At 41.3% G+C, this 25,706-nt stretch overlaps 1 protein-coding gene across 8 annotated transcripts in view; it reads right to left on the bottom strand.

Annotated features, from left to right (window-relative positions):
• The window catches only part of LOC116044473 (nck-associated protein 5-like), a 127,403-nt gene that overhangs the window by 27,048 nt on the left and 74,649 nt on the right, over positions 1-25,706 (bottom strand). For 7 of the 8 annotated variants that reach the window (XM_031291698.2, XM_031291690.2, XM_031291692.2 and 4 more), the window contains 5 exons: positions 13,641-13,731; positions 9,149-9,328; positions 6,262-6,330; positions 3,395-3,433; positions 3,033-3,152 (listed from right to left, as the gene is read on the bottom strand). In XM_031291698.2, coding sequence (XP_031147558.1) covers positions 3,033-3,152; positions 3,395-3,433; positions 6,262-6,330; positions 9,149-9,328; positions 13,641-13,731 — 499 coding nt within the window. Of the gene's footprint in view, positions 1-3,032; positions 3,153-3,394; positions 3,434-6,261; positions 6,331-9,148; positions 9,329-13,640; positions 13,732-18,397; positions 18,697-25,706 lie in introns of those variants that run through there. The other variant, XM_031291696.2, reaches the window with a different exon arrangement.

The raw sequence follows: 25,706 nt of genomic DNA, 5'->3' as shown, positions 1-25,706 counted from the left end.
ATATGCAAAGTAACTAAAGCTATAAAAAATAGATAAGTAAAACGTATAATAGGCAAGTAGGAGAAAATGAAAATACTCAATTAAAAGTACGGCATTGTTGTAAAATGTTTGTTTATAGAACTTGAATAAGAAATTCATGTTGTTTAGTTTAAAACACTCTAAAGGAAATGTTCAATTATAGTGTGATTAAAACTCACTATTTACATTATTTACAGTACTTCGTTTACAGCTGATTTGTGAAAAGGTAGCCTACACAACCTTATTTAACAGTAATTTAGTTTTACTGCGAACCGTCACAGGAAGTGCTTTTATTTTGAAGTAAGCTACACGGAAGTTGTCTGTTGTGTAGCCTACTCTTGCTAGCTTACTGAGATGCAACATGTCCGTCAGACTCAGGTTGTTCACTTTCTTGTTTGTAAAACTGCAACATATTGAACAGTAAATGGTCACAGTAAAAGACAAGCGCTTTTGGTCATCATTCGAAGCCATTCCACTACAGGCATAGTTACTCTCTACGGCTGATAAAATGCTATGATATTTACGTGTAGCAAGCCTCAACATTAATTCCCGACATGTTTATATCTGTCAGCCGCTGACTACCGTCACCTGTTGGGACATACATGCTGTCCGTACCGTCTCTGGTTCTGGCTCTGACCACGGGAACAGAAACAGGACAGCTCACTTCAACGCAGCGTAATAACTCCTGAAAATAATATCCATCTCGCAAATGTATCTGTCTCTGCAGTCATCTCAACCATCGAATACAGCGACAGGAAAATAATACGGCTTTTTTTTTTCCTGTGAAGAAATGTGTCGCGGTGTTGGTGAATTCTTAAAAAAAACGCACCACTAAATGTTGCGTTAAAATGCGTTGTAACTCGCGTTACTGAGACTGTAACGAGTATAATATTACCGAAATGTAATTAGTAATGCGTTATATTACTGCGTTACAGCAAAAAGGAATACATTACTGTAATTGCGTTACTTTTGTAACGCATTAATCCCAACACTGCGCAGAGGGGTCTGCGGGGGTACGCCGTCGATTCGACGCAGAAGCATAAAACGGCCCTAAGTTAGCGCGCCCGTGGCAATAGCTTCATATTTAGCATACAGACATGAAAGTGGCATTATCTTCTCACTATGGCATTTGTCTTTTTTTATATATATATATTTGGTGGTTTTATAATGTGTGGTATATAATGTGTTTAGAGATAGATGGATGAAAAACAAGGACTATTTCTGAATTACATACTGCCAAAAGTTTCAGCCCCCTGTGATAAATATAAATGTTTTTAACAGCTCTCCCACACATGAACACAGAGCTCATAATGGACGCACAAAACATCCGGAGCAGCATGACCACATTGTGATTAATTCTTACACTGAATCACCAGTCGGTGGCAGAAATATCATTATAAGGTAATAAGCAGAGAGGCAACTCATTTTCCAGTGGGAAAACCTACACGTCACTTTTTTGATGTGTCACAAAATGTGGATGCACAAACCCAATCAACTGATTTATCATCTTAGATGCATGTTTTTTCCCAGCTGGATCATATGGAAGAAAAACAGAGTCCCGGCCTTAATTCTCATCTCCAGCTAGATTGCACCTCTTGGTCCCTACAGTGATATCATCAATACCCCTCCTCTAGCCTTTTATATTGCAGTTTCACTTGACAATGTTCCTGCCTGTCCAATAATGGCACTGGAAGAAGCTAGAACTAACGGAGAGCTTTACAGCACACCCAGAGCTATATTATTTCTCTTTCCTCTTTTTTTTTTTTTTTTTTTTTTTTTGTAAAACTCAATTGATCTACCATTTCTGCCCCTTCTGATTTTGCCCTTAGTTTTTCACACCTACCTCCTTGTTGTCTCGGCTCCCTGCTATCTCTCATCTCTTCATTTTCACCGTCCTGTCCTTTCCTTCTTATCTACCCTTGCTTGCCTCCTCTCCTTTCACCTTCTCTTTCTCCCGTCTGGACCGACTGACAGCTCTTTCCCCCTCTCCTTTCTTTTAGAAGCTTGTTATTTTCATATTCACAGCGTCGAGCACAAAGACACAATTTACATAACTCTGTGAAACCCTACTTTCCAAACTGTTCTTATTGACCTGCGATGCTATATCACTGTTGACAATAGATGAGTGGCAGGTCCGTCTGTCTCATAATTACACCTTGAAAATCTAGCTGGAATGCACACACAGACGTCTCTCACTAAATTGGTGTTTTCCAAAGGACCAAAAAGATGAACTGAGGCAATTTTCAGCCACTCCAAAAAAGAGAATGTGGCGTCTGTGGAGAATATAAATACAGTGGTGGTTGTTGTGTAATGCTTACAGAAGAGATACTTGATAGTTCAAATCTTTGTTATTTTGTAGCAGATTTTATTTCGAGCGCTGCAAACATTTATCAGAGTCAGAACTGCATTAGAGGAATAAAACTTCATATTGTATTCTAGTATGAAGGGTAGTATTCTTCTTTGGGTACACCAGGGAGGACGCAGACTTTTTTTTAACTTTAAAGTTTATGTTTGCCATTGTAGCTCTCTGAAGTACACCAGAGAGTCCTTAGTGAAACCATAAAATAAGAGCATTAAAACTGCACATGCAGTATGCAACCTCAGCTTGAACTCTTATGCATGATAAACAAACCAAAACAACAAGGGAACTGTGCTTTAAGGCTTGTGTTTCCTTTATCTTTGCTTCAAAACAGAAAAAACAGACCAAAAAAACAGCATCTGATAAGATTGATAAAGATTGATGTAATGAAAGGAAGTTTTTTTTGCACTCCGTCTCAATCTGAGACCCCAGAGCAGTTTAATACCAACCCAAATGAAAAACGACTTCAAATGTTCGGTCTTGTTTACTGGTGGAGCTGCTGCTTCCTTCGTAAACTGGATGATTGCAGGGGAGGCAGAGAGTGAGCAAGCAGGTTTACAGCTGTGAGGAGAATGTCTATGTGCTATGTGCATATTCAAACCAAAGGCTCAGTTGCATGTCATGCTGTATGTTGGGTTCTGAGTGGGCAGCATACCTGGAGAAGCAGGTCCGAGGCAGGCTTGATCCGCTGCTGGAACAGAACACCCAGCGCCCGATTCTGCTGCTCGAGGTCAAAAACTCGCGTACGCAGCTTCAGACATTCCTCTCTCAGATCCTGAGTGAATAGCAACACAGGGAGCGTCAGATAAAATGCTTGCCTTGTGTATGTAATGTTCACTGTTTTCCATTTCTATTAGGTAAAAGTAGTGCGGTTATGTTTCTCAATATTAAATGATCATCAAATGTATCGTTAATCTAATAATGCAAGATGTTGACAGGTTATGTTATAAAGGTAATGCTGTTAAAAGGGATCTGAGCTGAGGAGCAAAATGGTTTCCATGGAAATAAGAAACAAACCTTCTGAGTGAGAAGCGCCTGCACAACTTGATTGGCAACCTTAAATAGACCGAGAGAGAAAGGAAAACAAGTTGTTATTGAATGTAATACAAGGTCTTCTTGACTTCCTATGACCCTTACAGGCCTCTGTAGACCGACTTTGCACTGCTAACGCTGCACTTCCTCAGGACTTCCTCAGCCAATTAACACATACGATACAAATTATTGTGAGCTTATGGGAACACAATGGCACAACAGACCTAGTATCTGGTGTGTGTGCATATAAGTATCTTTTACACATGTCTTTATCACTATTCAACAGTCACTTCCTAATGCTGGTTTGACAGCGCCAGTATGATGTAGAAGCAGAGGTGTCTGGGCTTTGCTCTACAGCGGCTAACACCCCCCGCCCGCACCTTTCAGACCACAGCGCCGATGGAGAAGCGGCTCCGATTACTGCCCATTGATTGCTCATTATTACCGTGTGAAGCCACATCGGCTGTTTTGAGTGCACTCACTCTCGTTTATTGAATGAGGAGAGATGGGAGTAAATATGGTGAAATGAGCCCTGCTCCTGGAACCGCAAGTTACAGATCGACTTTGTGTTAAAAAAAATAGCCGAGTGATCAAACAAAACCCGACTTAATGGTTTTGGACAGAGGATTTGAACTATTGCAGACATTGTATGACTTTGAAAGAAGTAATGACACTATAAATGAGCTTTGCAAACACACTAAAATGTAGACTAGCAGCTGGTCTAACATAAAAAAAATAATCATCCCTTCTGTTACAAAGCAAACGTTAGGCTTTCCACTGTTGTTCTGAGCAGTCGTTAAAAGAGGCACACACAGCCTCCACCATCAAAACAGGATCATTACGAAGCCCTCCTTCCACAAAAGTCAACCACATAGGAAAAATAGTTGACAAGTAAACACAACAGAGCCGAGTTGAGCCATCTTAATGAGGGCAGGGAAGCAGAAAAGAGACGAGGACTGAATTTACCCCAGATACAATCCATGTAGGACACAAACTCTAACACGGCTGTATCACTATATTCCTCCCCTTCCTTTAATTTTTATCACTCACTTTTGATCTTTTTTCTCACACTTTCCTCCTCAAATCTCTCCATCCGTTCCTTTTTCATTCCCCCATCTCCTCTTGCAAGTTATTCCCACCCTCTGGCAGATTGGCTCAGTCTGCTGGGCCTGTTGGTTTCAGGACAGATTGGGCAACTTGTCCCTGCTGACCATACTTCCCTGAAGAAGAGCTCCCCTCTCTCCCTTTCCTGGAGTGATTCAGTAAGCAGGCACAGCCAAGACTCGGGTTGCTTTATTCCCCTCATGTGGCTCCCTAAACAGCACTTATCACACTCTCACAAATTACCAGAGGGCACAGAAGTGCCACTGTTATGTAAACCTTTGCTTCAGCAACACCAGTTCACATCGGGTTAAAGGTTGTTTAGCAGCTCGCATTTTAGACTTTGATGCTGACCACAAATAATAACAATAAGCGGTTTTGACCATAGAATATAGGTGTAATGGTGGTTTGTATACTTCACAGCCATAAGCGTAGATTTAAGGGGGCATGCAGGGGATTTGTCCTCCCCCCCCCCAATATTTAGAAGAGGTAGATTTGTCCCACCTCAAAAAATATGAAAGACAATCCACTCCCCAAAAGAGGTCAAAATAACAGTTCAGGAGGTTCAAAACATGTACAGAAAACAAGAACTGTGTCTACTTTGTGCTACATAGGGTGGTGATGGCGCAGTGGATATGACACATGCCTTTGGTGTGGGAGACCTGGGTTCAATTCCCACTGTGATACATCAACCAATGTGTCCCTGAGCAAGACACTTAACCCATAGTTGCTCCAGAGGCGTGCAACCTCTGACATATATAGCAATTGTAAGTCGCTTTGGATAAAAGCGTCAGCTAAATGACATGTAATGTACATTGGGTGGTTAAAAGAAGAGGAGTGTGAAAAATAAATTTGTGATTTTATGTCGATTTAAACTTTGGAGCTTCTGGCTTTAACAAGGTATAATTCTCTAACAGATTTGTTGTTGAGATGTGCCTGATTCCAAAAAAAACAACAACATCCATCCCAAAACACGTATGATGTTTTGAATATGAAGAAAGTTTTGAACAATAAATGAGAATAATAATTTCCTTTACATAAGTAAAGACATTTGCACCATAAATTGTTGCATAAAAATTCACCAGAATGCAGAAAATTAAGTGTTAGTCAAAATTGTATTGGGGATGACCCCCAGACCCCACGGTCATAATGTGTCCCTTCCAACGTTGAAGCAAACCTACGCCCTTGTTTACAGCTAAGTGCTGTTAGCGATGTGCAGAGGAGTCTACCGGCAAAAACATCCTCTGGCATTTCTGCTATTATTGAGCATCAACAAAAGCCCTCTGGAATTAAAGACTCTTTAATTGTGCATTAAAAAGCATGAAAAATAGCATCCCGGTTGCCATAAATGTTTGTTTTTTTTACTTTCAGCTAATGTTGAAGCTTGGGGCTTGCAGCTTAAAGCGGACACATGCTTGCCTCTTTATTAAAGTGAGAGATGAGAGATTTTAGTGCCTTAAAAATGAGACACTGTTTTCTAAATGAAATGCTAATATCAGCAATTCACCTCTGCCTCCCTCAAGCTGCAGTTCAAGTAAGGTTCCAACCTGTGGGAAACACAGTGTGCTTTGCAGGACCTCATTAGAACCTTAATCTTAAACTCAACAATACCGCTCACTCTGTTCACACAAAGGCAAAGCTAATTCAACAAACACTGAACTTTTCCAAGGTAAGTTAAACATCTGGCAAGTCATATGGCGCCCTTGAATGTGTCTCGGAGTGAAACAAGATAAACAAGGGCTCACACTCACCTCATCCAGACAGCGTTCATACTGTTCCCTCTGGCTCTTGTTCTCCGAGGCCAAGGCGGAATTCTTCTCCTGCAAAGAACACACAAACACACATTCAGGGTCAACGCAGCACAGCACAAACCTCGCAGTGACTTTGGTTACATGTGATGCAATAAAAACAACAGTGATGGAGACAGAAGGCAGCAATCAAGCAGAGCCGCAGCTAACAGGAGAGGTTGCTTCACAAAGGTCATATGTCAACGATGAACCAGGACGGCCAATACAAAATGTACAAAGTACCAGAGAAAAAAAGGTCAAGGGAATGGAATACATGCTGCTGAACTTTGGGGCGGCAGCTAGCCATTTGGAGTTTGGACCTAATAAGAATATCTCCTCCACTTGCCAAGCGATGAGGCGGCTCCCTATTGATCTCTGGGAGTTTCCAATTTGTCAGTGGCAGGTAGCATATTAGGAGCTGTCAGCTGGCTTTTGCTTCTCTCACCCTCTGCCCTTTAGCAGAAACTACCAATCCCTTGATGAAAACATGGGAAACATAATTGCAACCCAAAACATTCTAATTATGCCATCTAGGAAGAAACACTGATTAATTAAAGCCTTGAAGCCTGCTTATGGGTGCAAATGTAATGAATGACCTTCGTGACTAAATAAATCTTGCATGTCTTATGTGTTTTACGAATAAAATTAATTTTTTTAGGAGATATCTTTCACCAGAGAAATCCCTTGACATGTTATTTATCATGGTTTATTAATTCAATTAAAATATAACACTTGCTCGGTGAGCACTACAACTACACAAGAGTTCTTTTTTCAAACTGAAGTAGTTTGTTATCCGACTCTCCAGGCTGTAGTTACAGAATGCAACTTAAGTGGTGTTTTGCTGTAAGTTATTGCTGCTTTAATGTTCAATGACAGAAAAGACTTTAAAAGATTGAAATAAGAAACCCAATGTCATTTTGACTTACTAATGGATTTATTATTACCTTTGCCAAGGAGGTTATGTTTTCGTTTTGTCAGCAGGATTACGGAAAAACTACCCGCTGAACTTCCATGAAACTTGGTAGAAGAGTGTAGCATGGGCCAAGGAAGAACCATTCAATTTCAGAACGAATCACAAAGCGGATATACAAAATATTATTGACTTTTGCAACATTGCGAGACAAGGCATGGTCTTCACAGAGGTCTGCGCTCTCTGAGTGCCCTTGTAGTTGTTTACTGAAAAGCATGCTGTTACTTGTTCTCTAAATACAATCTTATAGTTGTTTCGCTGGAAAACTTTGACATGAAGGTCTCTCTCTCTAACAAACACTATAAAGAAAGACATGCATACGACATTTAAGTTTGTGAAGTGACTTTTTAAGGATTCATTTTCCATTCCTTTCTGCTGCTGTCAGAATATTTGGCCACAAGCATGGCACAATGCAATGCTCACTGATATTTGATGGGCCAGTTCAGGAACAAAGACAAAGATGAATGCAAAGAAGTAACCATGTTTACTGTGATGGATGCTGCTGCAGCAGTTATTAAGCCTGTGGAATTTGTTAGTATACAGTGAAAGAATGAATGGCAGCGAATTGAAGGGAAAGGGAGGATAGTCCTGATGTCTCCAGCATCAGGTAAAATAGTTAAAGAAAGGAATCCAAACCTAGAGGTTTGTGTATAAAGCACGTTAATAAATGATCCTCTGTGGCCACATAGGTCATTTTAGCTCTTATGTTCTCATCACTTAACAAGTAAAATAACCAACGGGCATTTCTCCAAAAGTCTGGGTGTTTTCCTTTATAGACCACAGTGCGTGCCTGCCAAGTTAATGAACACTATCAGTTGAGCTGGAGAAATAAGAGCCGGGCAGTGCTTACTTAGTGTCAGTGGAGTTTATGCATAATGCTGGGCAGTGATGTATTGCCTGTGCTTTGTTTTTGCTGCTTTCGCCCGGCGGTGCATTCATCACCCACGCCAGCAGAGTGGAATGAAATGGCAGATAACTTTTGATAAAGTCATTTAAAATGTAATGTTCAGGTGATGTGCTTCATCAGGTGGATTGCCCGGACAGGCTGACCACACTTTCTGCCAGTCTCGGAAGATAGCGTACTGCTGAGGAGCAACACGCAATTACCTGCCACTTTGCTCTAATTAGGGCCTATTTTTTTTTATCACGGATGCTTTAGTGTAATGTTGGAGGTAAAAAAAAGATTTTTTTTTCTTTTTTTATGCGTGTGTAGACTGAAAGAATACACTTTCTTGTTTCAGGCACTTTAGTTCCTTAGATACGGGTGTCAGTCAACTTGTTGAATACTGGCATCATTTGCTTTATTGTCTTCCAAAAATTGTACCCAATTTGAGATGAGGTAAAGACTAAACAACATCAAGATGCCACATGGGGCCACTTAGGAATGAGAAGGTATGACTGGTGGCCTAAATTTAATTAAGTCTGAGTCCTCTAATTGCTGAAGAGATCTGAGAGGATGTGTCCAGTGGCTACTGTAAAACAAAAAACGTCACAGCGTGGATCACAATGGCAGCGCTAACCCTACCCCGCCTTAGCTGTTGCTTGAGGCTCATGGTGGAGTGCAGCTCAAATCCCCGAGCACAGGGGAAAACAATCCAAAGCTGGAGTACAGCCTGAGGCCCCGCGGCAGCGACTCTCATAGGATGACTTTGCTCTCCAAACGAAGACGACTAGAGAATTTGATGAGCTGTCATGCTTTCAGACGCAACTGAGCAAAGGACTCTGACAACTGGCAGACAGGCTGGCCACAAAGGATAGCCAGGAGTGAAGAGGCAGGAACGAAAAAGAACAAAGCAGAAAGAAGGTAGGTGGAGAGAAAGGAAACAAAGGGAAAGCAGTAAAGGTGGAAAGAAAAAAAGAAAATGGTAGTGAAGTAGTTACCTCCAGGGCTTTGAGGTGATCCAGAAGAGGTCTGGATTTGTCTGTGTCATCTTCTGCTTGGCTGGCATCGGGATCGGCGTTCAGCGGAAGCCCCGGGTCTGGCTCCGTTTGAGTCGACGGCGTTGAGCCATTCCCTTCGAGGCCATCGTACTGTTTCCGCACTTCCTCGGAGAGTTTATCCTGACGCACAGAAAAACAAAACGAGGTTAGAGGGAGAGAGAGAGAGAAAAAAAAGAAGGAAGGAAATTTGGCAAGTAAAAACGTGAGCAGATGGGAAGAAAGCGTTTTAGAAATGAGGTACGACAAATGTTTCGGGGGCAGGATGCAAAAGAAACGGGTAAAGAGCCGTGAAAGACAAAAATCAGAGGGAAGGAGAAAAGGGAGAGGGGAGAGAAGACAGGGGAGAGGATCAGATGGTCAGACAGGGCGACAGGGAGGCAGCTTTGACAACAGAGCTCCAAAAACATCCCCTAATCCCTAATCATGTTTCACTTGTTTTCCAAAAAGGGGCAGTGACCTTGCGGGGCTCTCATCTCGTCTGTATTATGGGGATCCTTTTCTCTCCCTCTTTGCTCTCACTGTGTATCTATCTAAGTCAGTTTGCCAGCTATCTTTTTCTTCCTCTGTTTTTGGCTTCCTGGCATCTGCGATAATTAACTACTAGTAATAATTAGCCACTAATTAGGCACTGTCTGGCTCGCACCAAACTGCTACAAGAAAACACAATGAGCTCTCTGTCACACTTTAAGTAATCTTTGGAGCCTAAAAGTATGTTCACTAAACAATTTGGTCATTGCAATAGCATCTTCTGGTTTTAAAGTACTTTTTTTAAAGAAAAACTGCTACATTTAAGTGTTCCAGCATCTCAAATGTGAGAAGTTGCTGCTTTCCTCTGTTTTTATATCATTTTAAATACTACCTTCGGTTTATGGGCCCTGGGAAACTATGAAGGGCATTCTTCACTATTTTCTGACTAAACTAGTGGCTGTAACCTCTTTACAGGTTAAATATGTCTAGCAGTTCAACTAAAAAAAGATTTTCTCCTCTAAAGCTCTCAGATTGTTTCATTTGAATAGCTGTTAGCAGCCTAAAGAGGTAAAACCTTTCCAATATTTCACAAGAATAAAAGCAAAGGTTTGAGAGAACTGAGAAAATAAGCATCTATATAAAGAATATTTCCATTTTATTTTAGTTTAGATATGTTTAGTTTTTTGGATTGTTGGTCAAGGGAAAATAAGCAATTCCAAGACTTCACCTTGGGTTCTGGGATTTTTTGAAATACATTTTAAGGCATATTATAGTATATATTTTGGCTGGTGATCTGCTTGTGACTCTCTATGAACTGTACCAAAGAGTGATTGTTTCATTACAATACCTCTTAGAGGACTGAAAAAGTCAACCTAACCAGTAATGAACGAGAAAAGCAAACATTACAAATAAGGATCTAACTTCAAACAACAAAACAATGTTGACATGTGCTGCGAAGAAAGCAATTGTAGCTTTTCTTCAAACGAGTTTTTCGAGTGTGATACATCAGCGTGCGCACACGCTACATTTTTTATTTCTAGCTGAGCTTGACAGATAATTGTCAAACCTGAAGATTCCTATGTACATATGTGCTGGACAAAGCTGGGGTTAGAACCACTAATGGATGGCTGCAGCTCATCTTTTAATATATATATATATATATATATATATATATATATATATATATATATATATATATCCAAATGCAGCACAGAACAAGATGCGTCTCTCTCCTAATAGGAATTGGAAATAATGTCCACTTTGTTTCAGCTTGATCCAATCTCTTCTAAACGTATATTAGGTTTTCAATCTTGTTCGATTCTATCAGACAATTTTGTTCGTGGCAATTCTTTAAAGTCACGGTTTTTAGGTCTGCTTTTGTCTGCCAGGTCTAGCCTGTGAAGTCTGCGGTTTGCTCTGAGAGGCTGCTTATCAGACGGCGTTAAAGGGCTCGGTAATAATCTCCGCAGAGAGAGTCTGGAGTGGGAGAGGGGAGGAAACCTTGTCCCTTACGCTGCCCTTTCAAGTTATTAGGTTTGTCTGCTGAACACACAGAATACAGCTGCAGCAGGAGCACATCAGAGGAATGGATGGTGTTCAGCTATACTGGGAATACCATAATAACCCTACAAAGTTTACTCTCTTTGACTGCTGAACATAGGAGCAAAGTATGTATACATACAGTACAGTACAATAAATACTGCACATCAGTGTGGAGTACACTTTTTTTTTAAATTTTTTAAATAATCAAGTTTTATAGAATCCTCTTAAACACAATCTCACATAATTGTGTGGACCTAAACTTGACTATTTTTCCATAAAAAATTACGCGACATCAGTAAGATATCAACACTGTATTTCTGTATGTTTACAGCCATGCTTGTGGCACTGATTTGGGCTAATTGCTAACACTGCATGCTCACAATGGCAATGATAACCTGCTGATACTTCTGCAATTTGCACAGAATATTAAGTACAGCTGAGGCTGATGGTAACGTCATTAGTTTTGCAGGAATATGGTCATAATGCAAAGACCGACATTAATAAGCTTACAATTAATATTAGAGGGAAGTGAACAGATATAAAGAGCACTTTAGGAACATTGGAGTTAAAGTTAGGGTTTCAGCAAGGCTACAGTTTGGAATTGAATCTATTTCTGTTTTAATTTTTATTTCAATTCTTAGCTCATAATAGATTAAGCATAATCCAAATTACTTATCTAGCAAGACAGGCAAAACTAAAGATTGTTCGACACCATTTTTTGCTTCCCGATACGATTCCGATGCCTAAATTTGCGTATCGGCCGATACCGAGTACTGATCCGACTGATGACCAGTGCGTCATATATTTTACTATGATTTTAACAACTGTATACTACTATGCCTGTATGGATGTGATAGAATTTCTATCATTGTTGTACAGCCTGGCTCGGGTTAAACTCTTCGTGAAACATGAACAAACACAAACAATAAATGCCACAGAACTTTATTTTATTATCCAGTTTGACAGTGAGTCATAATGGAAAAAGAACATAAATAAACTATTTTAAAGTAGATTTTCTTCAGGGCTAAATTACGTGGTATCTGATCGGTGCGTAGACTCTGGTACTTTCCGATACCAGCATTGTAGGCAGTATCGGAGGCTTTTCTGATAATGGTACCGCTATCGGAACATCTCTAATATTTACTGCCATCACCACACTGAACAGCCATACATAGACAACTTCAAACAGCTCCATTCAGGCTTCATTTTTGCATTTTTCTCATTTGTACAGTCAATGTTATTACAGTGTTTCTATATGCATCTTTATGTTCTTATATGTATTTTATGTCATCTGAGCCTGCCCTGTCAAAGACAAATTTCTTACAGACAATGAAGTTTTTCTTATCTTATCTTATCTCACTGTGTGCCTCCAAATACCACTTCATATTCCACTTCCACGTTTTTCATTCTCTTTCTTCTCAACATAATCTCTCTGTGTTGGGGAACCCAGGGAAGGATTACTCTGTGTGCACTGAGAACATTGATTTGCATACCGACACATTGTATTCATGTCACATACTGTATATTACAGAGTGGGCTGTCTAGTCATATTTTCATTATAAAGCTTTTGCACCTCAGGGCAACCTGCAGCACATCAGTCTTTTATCATGACTACTAATCCCATGTTTCACTATCCTGACAACTCATGTTATAGTGCTCGTTTTTTATTCTGCCCACTTTTATTTGCACTCATCATTCAAAGATTTCCTGCATTTATCTCTGTCTTTTATGCACAGTGATGAATGCATGTAGTCATTTCCAAAGACTCTTTTTATTGCATACTTGCTGAACTAGATGCCCTTTTCTTTTATTCCCTAGAAGCGTTTTGCTGCTGGATGTTATAGAATGTGACCTAAAAGAAAGATTTGTGTGGTGCTGAGGCTGGATAAATATTTACAAAGGTATTTTCAAGTCTGAAAATGAATGCATCACACTTTCTTTTCCATACAATAGTTAAGACTCTCAGACATGGGAGTGAATAACAATGCACTGATGATAAACAGACTGAGGCAACAGCATTTCAACACCGTGTAAACACGCCGAGCTCCAAATTGTGAAGTGCGACCCTGAAAGTGACCCCGTGTTTCGTAAATATGTGGTATTCTTTCTGCCTCTCTGCTCAATCCCAGCGGCTATTTCTCTTATGTAACAGGATGAGCGACGAACACTCTCACCTTGGCTCAATATAGCTTTATTCAACACGTTCTGAGCTGAAAACCAGGAGGAGTGAGATATAAACAAAGATACCTATACATACAAATGAATCCTGGCACATCAGTGAGTAAATAGAGAATATGAATATATATAATTACTTTTAGGCTCCTTTAGCCACTTCCATTACCTCTCTCTCAGACATTCACAGTCATTTTAGTCCCGTTGAATGGCCACAGGAAGAGCGACAGACACTGGGATTGTTATTTACCTTGTAGGCCTTCATGATGTCGACCGTGTCCACAGCAGTCTGCTCCCCGACGCCCTGATTCTGCAGCAGCGACCGCACCGTCTCTTCCATCCTGCACACAGAACACATATCATCGTTATGGACTAACAACCTAATTTGTCGTGGTAATTTGGAGGACTTGTTACTTTTCACTCAAGTCTTCAGATAATAAAAAAAAAAGCTGTGGATTAGGGCTGGGCAATATATCGATATTATATCGACAATGATATATGAGGCTAGATAACATCTTAAGTTTTGGATATCGTAATATCCTGATATGACACAAGTGTTGTCTTTTCCTGGTTTAAAAGGCTGCATGACAGTAGAGCGATGTAATTTTCTGAACACACCAGACTGTTCTAGCTGTTCTATTATTTGCCTTTACCCACATAGTTATTATATCAACATAACTGATGATTATTTATCAAAAATCTCATTGTGTGCATATTTTGTGAAAGCACCAATTGTCAACCCTACAATATGGCCACAATATCGATAGAGGTATCTGGTCAAAAATATCGGGATATTTGATTTTCTCCATATCGCCCAGCTCTACTGTGGATTATCCCAAATAACTGGGACATTGTTTCTTGTGAGACGTTGCTGTTTAGCCAGCAGCAGTTTTAGGCAGCCAGAGCTCCTCAGGCATGTTGCTCCGAGGTGAAGGAGTGATACCAAGCTCCAAACGTGCCTGGGTTTTAACACATCTACAGCCAGTATGAACCTGCCCCGAGGACATCAGGGTTATTTTGGGTATAAATGTCTGAAATGTTATGATTCCAGAGCCACCAGCTGTTTCTACTATAAACATCTAAAATAGGATCTATTTTCAAGCTGTTTCACAATTTTATTAGATGTTTGTTGTTTGAAATGGATTACTGCATCCTTCAATTGTAACTTTGTTTCCATAAGCATGTACACACAAACACAAAGAAAAGATAATGAAAAGAAAATGGGACTGAATCTGTGCCAGAGACACAAATGGATGATATTGTTTTTGGATTGAATCCCAACTTCTGCTCAGTTTACAATGCTGTGTCCAAATGACTATATTGAGTACAAAATGTGCAAACATAGTACTTACTGACGTATTGCGTGTGGTTTTGTAGGCGTTCGCCGTGTGCGGCCGCATGTGTGCCTGCTTGATGGCTTGAATTAAGTGCAATCACAGCAGCAACCACCGAGCGGATGACCTTAACCTTCAAGTCCTGGTCTGCTCAAAACAATCTGAGCTTCTTTCTGTTTTGTGCTGCTAACATTGCAAGCTGCATGCAAAACAGGTGACAAAGAGTGCATGTGAAAAATGCCTCTGCCTATTTCCATCTGAATAAGAGCCACATGCCATTTTTATCCCTGGAGCTGTAGGGTGAACTTTGACTATACATGCATTCACTTTCTGAATTCTGTAAAAAAAAAGAAAAAAAAAGAAAACTACTGCAGCACCAGATACGCTACAGAAGATGATTATGGACCCATCTGGGATCATGTAAACAAAAAATGATCAGATAAAAGTGACATTCAGGAGCACCGGCAGATGGGGAGTGACAGTCAGGCATTGTCATAAAGGAGCATCTTGACAAAAGAAGGGCATTGACATAGTCAGATGGGACTTATCTAAATTCCATGACACTGTCTTTTTCTTCTTCTTTTACTGGTTTGATTCACAGTGAACTAAATCATGGCAAAGGAAAGGCTTCAGTTGAAATTGGCAATCGTGTCTGAAAATGAGAATTTTTAGAGTGGGATTCCCCCCCTATTTTGCTGCCAATCGTTTCACAAAAATTCTCTTATGTCTGTCCGTCGAATACGTAGCTGTGGCCAGTAGTCAGTTAGCTTAGCTTAGGATAAAGACTGAAAACAGGCTCTGTCCAAATATTACAAAATCTGCCAACTAGCACCTCTAAAGCTCACTAATTAAATCTTTATATTGTTTCCTTTAACTCCAAATACCAGTAGTACAAGTGTTGCTGAAAATAGTATGCTGATTCATGACACATCTGAGTTAAATCATTTGAATATAAACATATTCATACCAACTGTGCATTTGTATTATACATGCTTGTATAATCATTTCCTGGTAGTTCTGCACTGATTGGCCCTGGCTGTTGTACGACAGCGGGTGAGAATTAGCACAGTCATGCAGGGCAGGGGAGGACGGCACTAGCCACACCATCTGTCCATTCTGAGCCATAAAGCCGGCCGTAATCAGGCCGCTAGCTGCTGACTGAACAGTCAAAGAGGCAGGCAGACAGGCAGAGCTGGTGGCAGATTGCTCGAGGTCCTGCTTTAAATGCTGCTGTATTTTAAAAAAGTGAGCATCTGTTTCTCTGAAAGATAAATCCCTGACGATCTTGCAAAAACTCAGAAGGTTGTTTAACAGCCATTACCTCTGGTTTAAATGTATTTCCAGAGACCTCTGAGTTTAAACAAATGTTCCACTTTCTACTGTATAATAAAAAAGACTTTAAACCCATTCATTTATTACATTAATTCCTTAAAAATATTGCAGCTAAAAGTGACATCTCTCTTTTCTTTATGATGCAACAAACATGCACAAAATATGCACAAATTGGGATACTGCAGATATAGGCTAGATATTGTACAATACACACTTTTAATGATTCACGCTACTTTCTCCCTGAGAGGAATTGTTTGGAAAAGTCACATACTGCCCTCCTGTTCACTGTTTTGTTGATTTGGTGCACTAAAAATCATTTACAAGCCACCAGCAGAAGAAATGTACGGTACCATCCAGGATGAATATGTAAATGTGGGACTTTTAAAATGAAACCTGAAATGAGAAATAGCGGAAATATCATTAGGCAAGCCAACAGATGGGAGTCAAAATTATTCTATTGCAGCATGAATTAAAAAATGTGCCAAATGAGCCAGGGAAGCAATTGATGCAAGATTAAATGAATGATATTTGCTCTTTTGTAACTGATGTGGTCACACACACACACACACACACACACACACACACACACACACACACACACACACACACACACACACACACACCTGCATAACTTTCAGAGAAACTTCCCAGCAAGACCTCAATGACCTGTGCATTACAGAGTGGCAGGATGGTAAGAAACACTTTGATGCCTTGGTATGCCTGCTTCCTCATGTTGTAGCTGGAGGAAGAGGAGGAGGAAAAGGAGGGGGGGGGTGTCTGTGGGCTGTTTTGAGGGGTCTGTGGGATTCATGCACACCTGAAAGAGAGCCTTTGTGTTTCTAAACAGCTCCACGGAGCTGCCTCACTTTCCATACTGCTTCCATTTCAAAGTCACATAAAGCACAGATGTGTGGCATCTCACTGGACAGACTTTGGTGCTTTTGACGGCAGGGAAAGAGCAAAAAAAGACTTTGAAGTTTAGCGGTGTTGCTGAAGAACTGGAGACACTTAATGTGGACAGAAAGACTAGGTCCATTTTGAAGGAAGATTTATTTTATTCTGGCAGCAAAAACAATTATAAACAAAGGGTAAGGAGGTGATCAACAACCTCCCCCCCCCTCCCACTGCTATTCTAAAAAAAGCATTCATCCACTCCAAACATAATGTTTAGCTCTTATGTCTTGAACAAAGGATTCTGCCTGAACTACTAGTTATCCTCTCATTTGCCTTGGCAATTCATGCAGAGCAACAACACAAATAAGATTGCTTTGGACAATTACCTCCCAGTACTCGCTATCAATGTTGCACTGATTACTAATACCAACAAACTGCTTATAATGCTTTTTAACAGCACTTCTTTTTTCAATCAAAGCACTATTAATGCATTAGTATTTGTTAGAGCTAATTATGAAGCGATTCCAAAACCATAAAAAGTATACATTTAAATAATGAAATCCAAGCAGTAAATCCAGCTGAAAACAAAATGGGACAAGTGTCCAGCAAAACATCCCGTTAAATAAACAGTGTAATTTGTCATTACTGTAAATTCAGCCTCCTGAATCCTATTTATATGTGAGAGAGAGTCTGCTAAATGCTTATGATGGATGGACTATACCTCTCAGATGACAGAGCATTACTTTACATAAAAAACATAGTCTTGCTCAGTGTGATAGTGTGATTAATCTCAAAATGCTTGCCAACGACCTACTGAAAACATCATTCAGGGAAGGAAAGAGGGAAGGAAGGATGAGTGTGTGTGTGTGTGTGTGTGTGTGTGTGTGTGTGTGTGTTAAAGGGACGTATGTGGAGGCGAAAGCAAATTCTGACTTCCCTGACCCTCGCGCCGCACAAGCTGAATTTCAAGTGCGGCATTCGTCAGCAGTCCAGGAAATACAATTAGGGGTCCAATCAATTTTCAGCCTGAGGTCTTCAGGCAAACACACCCCTCTCCTTCTACCACACACACAATAAACATGTCTACATCTTTGATGTGATGGCATGCCGCAGAGGTGAACAAAGTGACGCATCATCAGAACACAGCGGGGAAATTAGAGGTGAAATGCTGTGTGTCTTCCGCGCTGACTGGTTGACAAACCTGCGATTAACATATGAAAAACTTCTCTCTCTTCATTTTATTCTTCACCGTTTAGCTTTCAAAAGTCACAAAGACATCAAGACTTCAGACAAAGGAGGGTTTCATTTAAAAGTATTTCTATTCATTGAAACTGTCGTAGCTTAACACAGCTCGAACCTTCAATGAAAAATTCCTTCACAGTCCTTAACATGATCAGAAGGACTACAAAGCTCTCTCAAAATCTGACAATCTTAGCTCAAAACCTACCCCATCTTGGGTTTCCATCCATTTTTAACACCACCGTTTCTCCGGAAAAAAGCCAGAAACACTGTGTAGACGTCCCTGAGCTCCATATGCAGAGACATCCGAATGCACACCCAGCACTCTGCTCTCACAGCGCTATAAAGTGACCCAGACACTATTTCTGAAATGTGGGTCTCTAGGCTAAAATAGGCCATGCAGTCATCATATAAGCCTGAGTGCTTTTCACTCAATCGACAGACAGAATGGTTTGTCCTGTGGCCAGGTTACTGAGTCAGCTCAGATCTCCGGTTCTCATTTTCTATTTGCCGTGTCTCCAGTGTGTCATTATCCGACACTGGCTCTGTGCAAAGACAGTGATCTGGCAGGCAAAGACTTTCCCATATGTCCCATGTTAAGCCCTCTCCGAAGGAGAAGGGCCCCTGCTGGGAGGCAAGCAGGCCGGTAGTTTTGGATCAGACGGGAATCAGGGATGGACTTGCATGGATGAAGCACAAATAAGGACAGGGATCCCTCTGTTTTGTCAGCCAGTGTGTGTACGTGTGTGTGCATGCTGTCGTGTGGGTCTACATTGGTGATTAAGAGGCTTTGGCTTCACTAAAATCAACACTTTCCGTGCAAGAACAGCTAACAGGAAGGCTGCATGCCAGGACACTCGCTGCATGATCAGAGATCTCTGCACTTTTCAGTAACGCAGTTTTTAGATGCTCGCTTGTTAATTTTAGTCATCGCTCTCCTGCCAATGACCGCCTGCATCTTTGCATGTTTCACAGCAGGAGTTGCTGATCCCCCCTGCTATGGTTGGATACAGTATTTGGGCTGCCAGCATTCCTTTGCAGTAGCATATTAGCTACACGGTCTATATTCTGATTTAAAAATAAAAGCCTGGTCTTTTGTACACACTCTTTTTTTTACTTTATCACAGAAAACTTGGAAACAAACATGATACTCAGGATAAAGATAACATCATCAAATCCATGGTAACTTGTTTAAGCTTCAGCCATAGAAAACGCAAAGCATACTGTGAGTTATTCAGATCAGAGTCTAAGAATTGGATGAACAGACACAAACCTCAACATTTCACCTCAACAAAAGAGAAGCTTCAAAGTGCCAAATGATGGAAAGTACCAGAGATCAGTGGAGATGCATCAGCTTTTCTTCGTCTGACTCTGGACACACTCTCACTTTGTCAGCGCTGTCAAAGGCTCAGGTTGGCCGAGACCCTCTAATCAGATTTGACCAGTGAACAATTGGAAAATCCTTAAGCTGCTGAAATGATAGGGTGAACAATCACCTGGTTGTGCGGCTGAATCGAGGCCATCGGGGGCCCTCGCGTAACTGCTGCCTCAGCGGCTACAATCGTCTTATCACCCGAGGCCCTGTGAAACTGTCCGTTTTGGCACAAGAATATTCCATTCTTCTTATCAGACTCCTTTCCAGCAAATCACTTTTGTACGCCCACCGGGTGATTACCTAGCTTAACCCAACGTTAAGCCACTCTTATCCTCTTAGAGCTGTTTTGCAGAAAACATGCAAGGAGACCCTTTCTTAGATATGACCTAAATGAAGAGAGAGCAAACTCCCGGGAACTAAACTAGACGCTTTTGGTGAAAGGTTTGGTCCAGTTTGGAGACTTGAGGACAGTTCAGAGCTGTAAAAGTCATGCACATCAGTCATACATGTTGCAGCGGGGTAGCATTACAAAGGTCATTGCCCTCATGACCGCTGACTCTCGCCAGCGACCTTTAACCTTATCAACAAGACACATATGCCACAGAGAAAGAGATCAAGAGGCTAAAACATTTAGTATTCTTTGACAGTCATATTTCATTCCAATATTTGTCAACCAACTGCTGTGAAAAAAATAATTTTGGGGGTTTTGAAGTCAGAGGGATCTTTTTAAAAATACACTACTCCTAAATACCATTTCATTTCTAATTGCAAATATCATAAAGGCACTGAAACAGGTAAACAGCAAAAATCTCCATTAACGTCTTGAAATGTGCAATGCCGACTGGGTGCAATTGAGGACTAGTCTGTAAAGAGTGTAAATTAAAAGAGACATATTGAGGGAACCAGATTTAGGTTCTTCCTCTTTCATCCCTCCAGCAGTAAAATTACATTTGGAAGGATTTAGAGTGCAAATTCATGATGGCCGTTTCACATGTTCACCTCCGTCCAACGGAAGCAGTTAGCAATAAGGAAGCCATTGGTCCTCAAAAGCATCTTGTGGAGCCTTAGCTTGTATCTTCCCAATTGGTTACAGGCATGTGTGTTCCACATGTGAGATAAAGACTGAGGAAGACTTCCCAGTGGGAAACCTTAGTCACAATGACAGCATGGAGTCCATTACTTACACCGGGAGCTGGGAAGATGGAGTAGGCGGTGGGTCAAGATAGAGAGTAGGGACAGATAAAACCTAATGTCAAGTTGTATGTAAAGCTGACAGTTGACAGTTATTTGTTTTTCATAATTGATTTTAAGTCATTTATTAGAAAATGAGCCAAGAAATGTGGGTGAACTGACCCTTTAAGGAAGTATACGAAAGGCATTTTCTTCTAAAATGGCCCTTTTGTTGCACGTATGACGCACAGATAAAGAATTACCTTATAAAACACGATACATAGAGCATAATAGCAGCCGCTGTGTATATGTGTCAACCGGAGCAGCTGGCATACAACCAAATCTATACTGCAACCATGAGGTCAGTTTGAATTACATGCTGTTTGGCTTTAGGCTACAATCTGCGAGCACCAGCTTCACAAGCCAGAGAGAACAGGCGAGCTATCATGATGTGAGCATGGATGCCCTACTTCCGCAAAAGCTTGTAATCTGACCTCTTTCAGCATGCCTATAAACATCATAACCAGCATGTTTAATCCGAGGCGGAAGTTAGCAGGCTGCAGTGTGCGTGTATGTAAGTGTTTGTGATTGTCTGACATAGTTACGAGCAAGTAAAAGGTTGCACTTTGACCCACAAAGCCAGCGTGGTGCTTAATAAGTGCACAGACTTTGTTCCCTTTTAAAAAAAAGAAAGGAAGATTGGTACTAAAGCTCTCTTGCGGGCTAGTAATTTAGTAATCTAGTAAGTGATAAGAGTAGAACAACCTAAATTAAGTTCAATCAGACAAAATCCCCTGTTCAAATTTGGAAGTTAAAGAGAGGGGCTGAAATGGACTAATAAATCCTTTAAATATGAGCTGCTCCCAAAATAGTCCAGACACCTATTATCTATTTAACAGCCCTCGTCCCCATTGGGCAGGAGTAAGGAAGTAACTTCAAAAGACTGACCCCTCCATCCTGTTAATGACCCCAGATGTGTCGTTTTGAACAGGGCCCTGATTCATCCAGCTAAATCCTATAGCCGCCAAAGGTATGCAGGGGGGCCATTTCGAATGCGCCAAATTAAAACACTTGGTCCAGGCGTGGCTGCATGTTTGGATGATTAGAGGAGAGGGCATTGATCTGCAAACAGAGTGCAATCACTCAGCTCCCTCTCTGAGCCTATTTGCCGGTCCAGCTGTGCAGTCCAGAGTAGTGCGATGGTAATGAGAGTAGCACATGAATGCATACAGCGCACACCCGGTTCTGCGGACCGTGGAGGGATCTCAACTTGAGCGTGGCAGTCTAAACAACGCATCCAGACTTGAAAAACGCTGCCATTCTTGCCCGTTTACATCATCGGCCTCCGACATACATGTACACGCACATTGCATCCACACATGTTCTCGCACACTGAGTAATGTGCAGAAAGAATACGCTGCTGAACCATAAATCTGCAGGCACCAGTCATCGTCTGCTGTTGTTGTTAGTCTAGCCGTAAGTCTCCCATATCCTGCCACGAAGAGGGCCCTTCAAGATGGCAATGATTCAAAGTCAAGTGGACCGGGTCGGCTGTAAACACTGGGTTTGCTGATGAGCGCACATGTGTTCTGGGTGACAATGACTCTGATCCAACTGCCGAGCACAATGAAGTCAAGAGGAATTTATTTTCAAACTACCTTTAGCTGCAAATGTCTTACAGACAACAAAAGTGACAAAAAAACAAGACAGATAAATCCGAGCGTAAGCAAGCAGCGCAAACGTCAAGATATCGAACCTGAGCTTCTGTGTATGGTGTGTGAGCAGACTTATGAGCAGCAGCCAACAAAAGGCCTCTCCTTTTCCCTTTCTAGACGTGTCTAATCTTACAGGCAGAGGAATGACTACAATAAAGTCTTTGAGAGGATAAGTATGGTAAGCATAAGAAAACGCAGTGGAGGGGAACCAAGCAACTTAAAAAAGTTGTCCCGAGTTGTGTTCACAGACAATAAAATTGCTGCTCTGCTCATTACCTGAAAACTGCCTCCCTGATCTTCAGGCCACGTAGGGCCCCCAGTGGCTCCCATGTTCCTGTCTGCTCACCGGTCATTCTGTCTGAGTGGTAACACAGGAAGGAGAGGGGGTGTGGACAAGGCCTCAGAGTGTCCTTGCTAAATAGATGTCCAAATGCACTCGATGGATTATATTTCTCTCTCTATAATTCATTTCATCTTCTGGTTTAATTTGGTGTAGGACAAGATGACCGAATTTTAAGTGCTGCTTGCGGTCATGTCCCCATCTTTTCTCACCTCAATTCTTCTCTGTCCTGCCCTGGCTCTTAAATGTCTTGCCCATATGGAGTTGTGGGATGTCCAGGGTGGGCTGAGGAGGCTGCTGGGTTGTGGGCTGGAGTCTCCCCATAATCCGTTGGGAGTTTAATGACGACAGGCCATGCTAGTGGTGCTGAAGCCCCGGGGGGTTGACCCAAGTCAAGCGGGGCTGGGCATGTGACCCACACCAGGCTAAGAGCCCTACTGGTTGGGGGAGGGTGTGTGGATATAAGCATGTGTGTGTGTACACCTATGTCTTGAGCTAAATGGCCAGTCACTTGAGGAATGCACACTTACTGATCTCAGCCGTGAAAACACACGCAAATTGAGCTTTTTAGTGGATGAAGGTGGAAAAATAAAAAGCCACTTGTTTCAGTTTTGGCAATTCCTGCCTCACGTTCAACCTGTGCCAAAAAGTGTAATTGTTACAGGGACAAACAGAGGCAAACACACGCACACACACACACACACATACACACACAAACAAAGACTTTAAGAAGCTGAGATTCCCCGGAGTTCGTCTGGCTGCAGGAGTGACTGTCTGATATTTTCCTTTTTGTTGTGGATATGCTATATGTTTGTTCATGTGTGTGAGTGCAACTCTAACAAGCAGCTCATTACCTTTTGTCTCATATCATCACAGAACACCTCTGTCTCCCACTGCAAGCTAAAAAAAAAGGCTTTTAGTTAAATCCGACTGGACCTTTTTTTTGGCAAGGTTTAACACCCTCATTTGCATAGTGTTTGATATCTTTGCTATAACGTTTGGCTGGCTTTCATCATTCAAATTGGTATGCCTGTTACTAGCCTGATTTCACTTCCATCCTCATGATTCAAAGCACAACCTCAATTAATTAGCAATACGCAAATCAATTGTTGCCTGAGGTCAAACAGATTCCAGTCTATTTAAAAGATTGGATGTCCACTTAACATGATTTGTGGGTGTTATCTCGAAAGACACATTGATGAACTGAGGTTTCTATTGCCCTAATGTACCACAAATACCAGCCTTAATCAATCATGAGAAATAGATGAAGGTCTCGCTGAGTTTGAGAGGTAGAGACACGAGTACTGTCATTGTTGGTTGACGGTGAGTGTGGATGTATATATATATATATATATATATATATATATATATATATATATATATATATATATATATATATATATATATATATATATATATATATATATCCATAAGCCAATGACTTAAAAAACACAGCTTGCAAGTGGGGCAAAGGTTCATGGGAAGACACTTGCTAGTGGCCTGGTGACCGAGTTGTACTGTATCTTTTTTTTCTGGCTTGTAAGTCGCTAATTAAAGTGACCTGATGTCCCATCTGCCCCACAGCACAGAGCCACCGTTTATTGGCTGCCATGTAAGCTGAAGGGCCAGGTACACGTAAACACACTCCACACACACACACACGTTGGTGGCCTGCGCAGATACTTGCTTGGTACACTCATTCATTCTCACTCAGATAAGTGCATGGAATGCTTAAACAAAGATTAAGGCTTCAACAGTTAGACTGAAATCCTGTTAGCGTGTTTGTGTGGAGGTGGAGGGAGATATCTTTGTAACTTGTGGAAAGGAAGCAGCTGAACCTTTGCATTCCCCCAGGAGTCACAAAAACATTGAAGACACGGAAATTACAGCAATCCAGCATGATGACAATGAGCGACTGGAATGACAGCAGCTGAGTGAGGTGGCGAGGTCAGGCGAACGCCCCCCCTTCGATAAGTACTTTTTGAGGACATAAAGGAATCTTTCTCTATATTACAGAGCCACAGTCTCCCCAGCAGCCGCCTGGCATCCAATGAGAACCATCCATTTAGGCGACCCCTGCCATGGCGACAAATTCATCTGTCTCCATGGGGAACTATGCAGGACCTAATCAGGGAAAAGCTTTATATATTTCCCACCCTAATACAACTGCAGTGCATTCTCTTTGCTGCAAGACATATACTCTCATATTGCTGCTTCCCTATCTACTAATTCACAGCTACAGCACATCCGCCCCCTTTTAAGAGTCTTACTCGAGGAGGGAGTGTACTCCACAAACATTATCAATTTTTCCTGGCGAGGTGTTCGGGGAACTCAAAAAGTCTACACACAGGTCAGACAGAGATGTGTCTTGCACAGTAAAAACCGTGGAGATGTTGACAGGTGCAACCAGCTATGTTGGAAACACAAAATTGATTCAGACAGGTTTATACAGGATTTTGTGATGATTTATATTTCCTCCGACTGAACAGGAAGTCATGCTATTCCAACTATTACCTGTAAACTATAATTTCAAAGGTCATATCCTGTATGGACTGCTACTGACATACAGAGAAATTGGATGAAATGCCCTAAAAGACTGTGGCTAAAAGACATTTAACCCCTGTAAAGCTTTAAACTGTAAAAGGTTGTTGTTGTCTCTGAACTGTATGAATGCAAGAACTTAAGGAAGCTGAACATAAGTGAGAAACACTACTGAGTAAAATAAAAAATTCAAGGCATCAATGGAACATTTTCAAATATGCAATAAATCTTTTGAATGGCTCTTTAATATTTTATTCCTCCCCTGGCGGTGACTTTGCCCTCTTCAGCACTATAGCACTGGGAGCAAAAAAAGGCACAGGATTTTCTCTACCAGCTCAATGAGAAGATAAGCAGTTAATGTGAAATCCTCTGGACT

Source organism: Sander lucioperca, chromosome 24 (genome assembly GCF_008315115.2).
Source record: "Sander lucioperca isolate FBNREF2018 chromosome 24, SLUC_FBN_1.2, whole genome shotgun sequence".
NCBI lineage: Eukaryota > Metazoa > Chordata > Actinopteri > Perciformes > Percidae > Sander > Sander lucioperca.
Note: the sequence above shows the minus strand (reverse complement) of the source record. Positions and strands in the feature narration are given on the sequence as shown.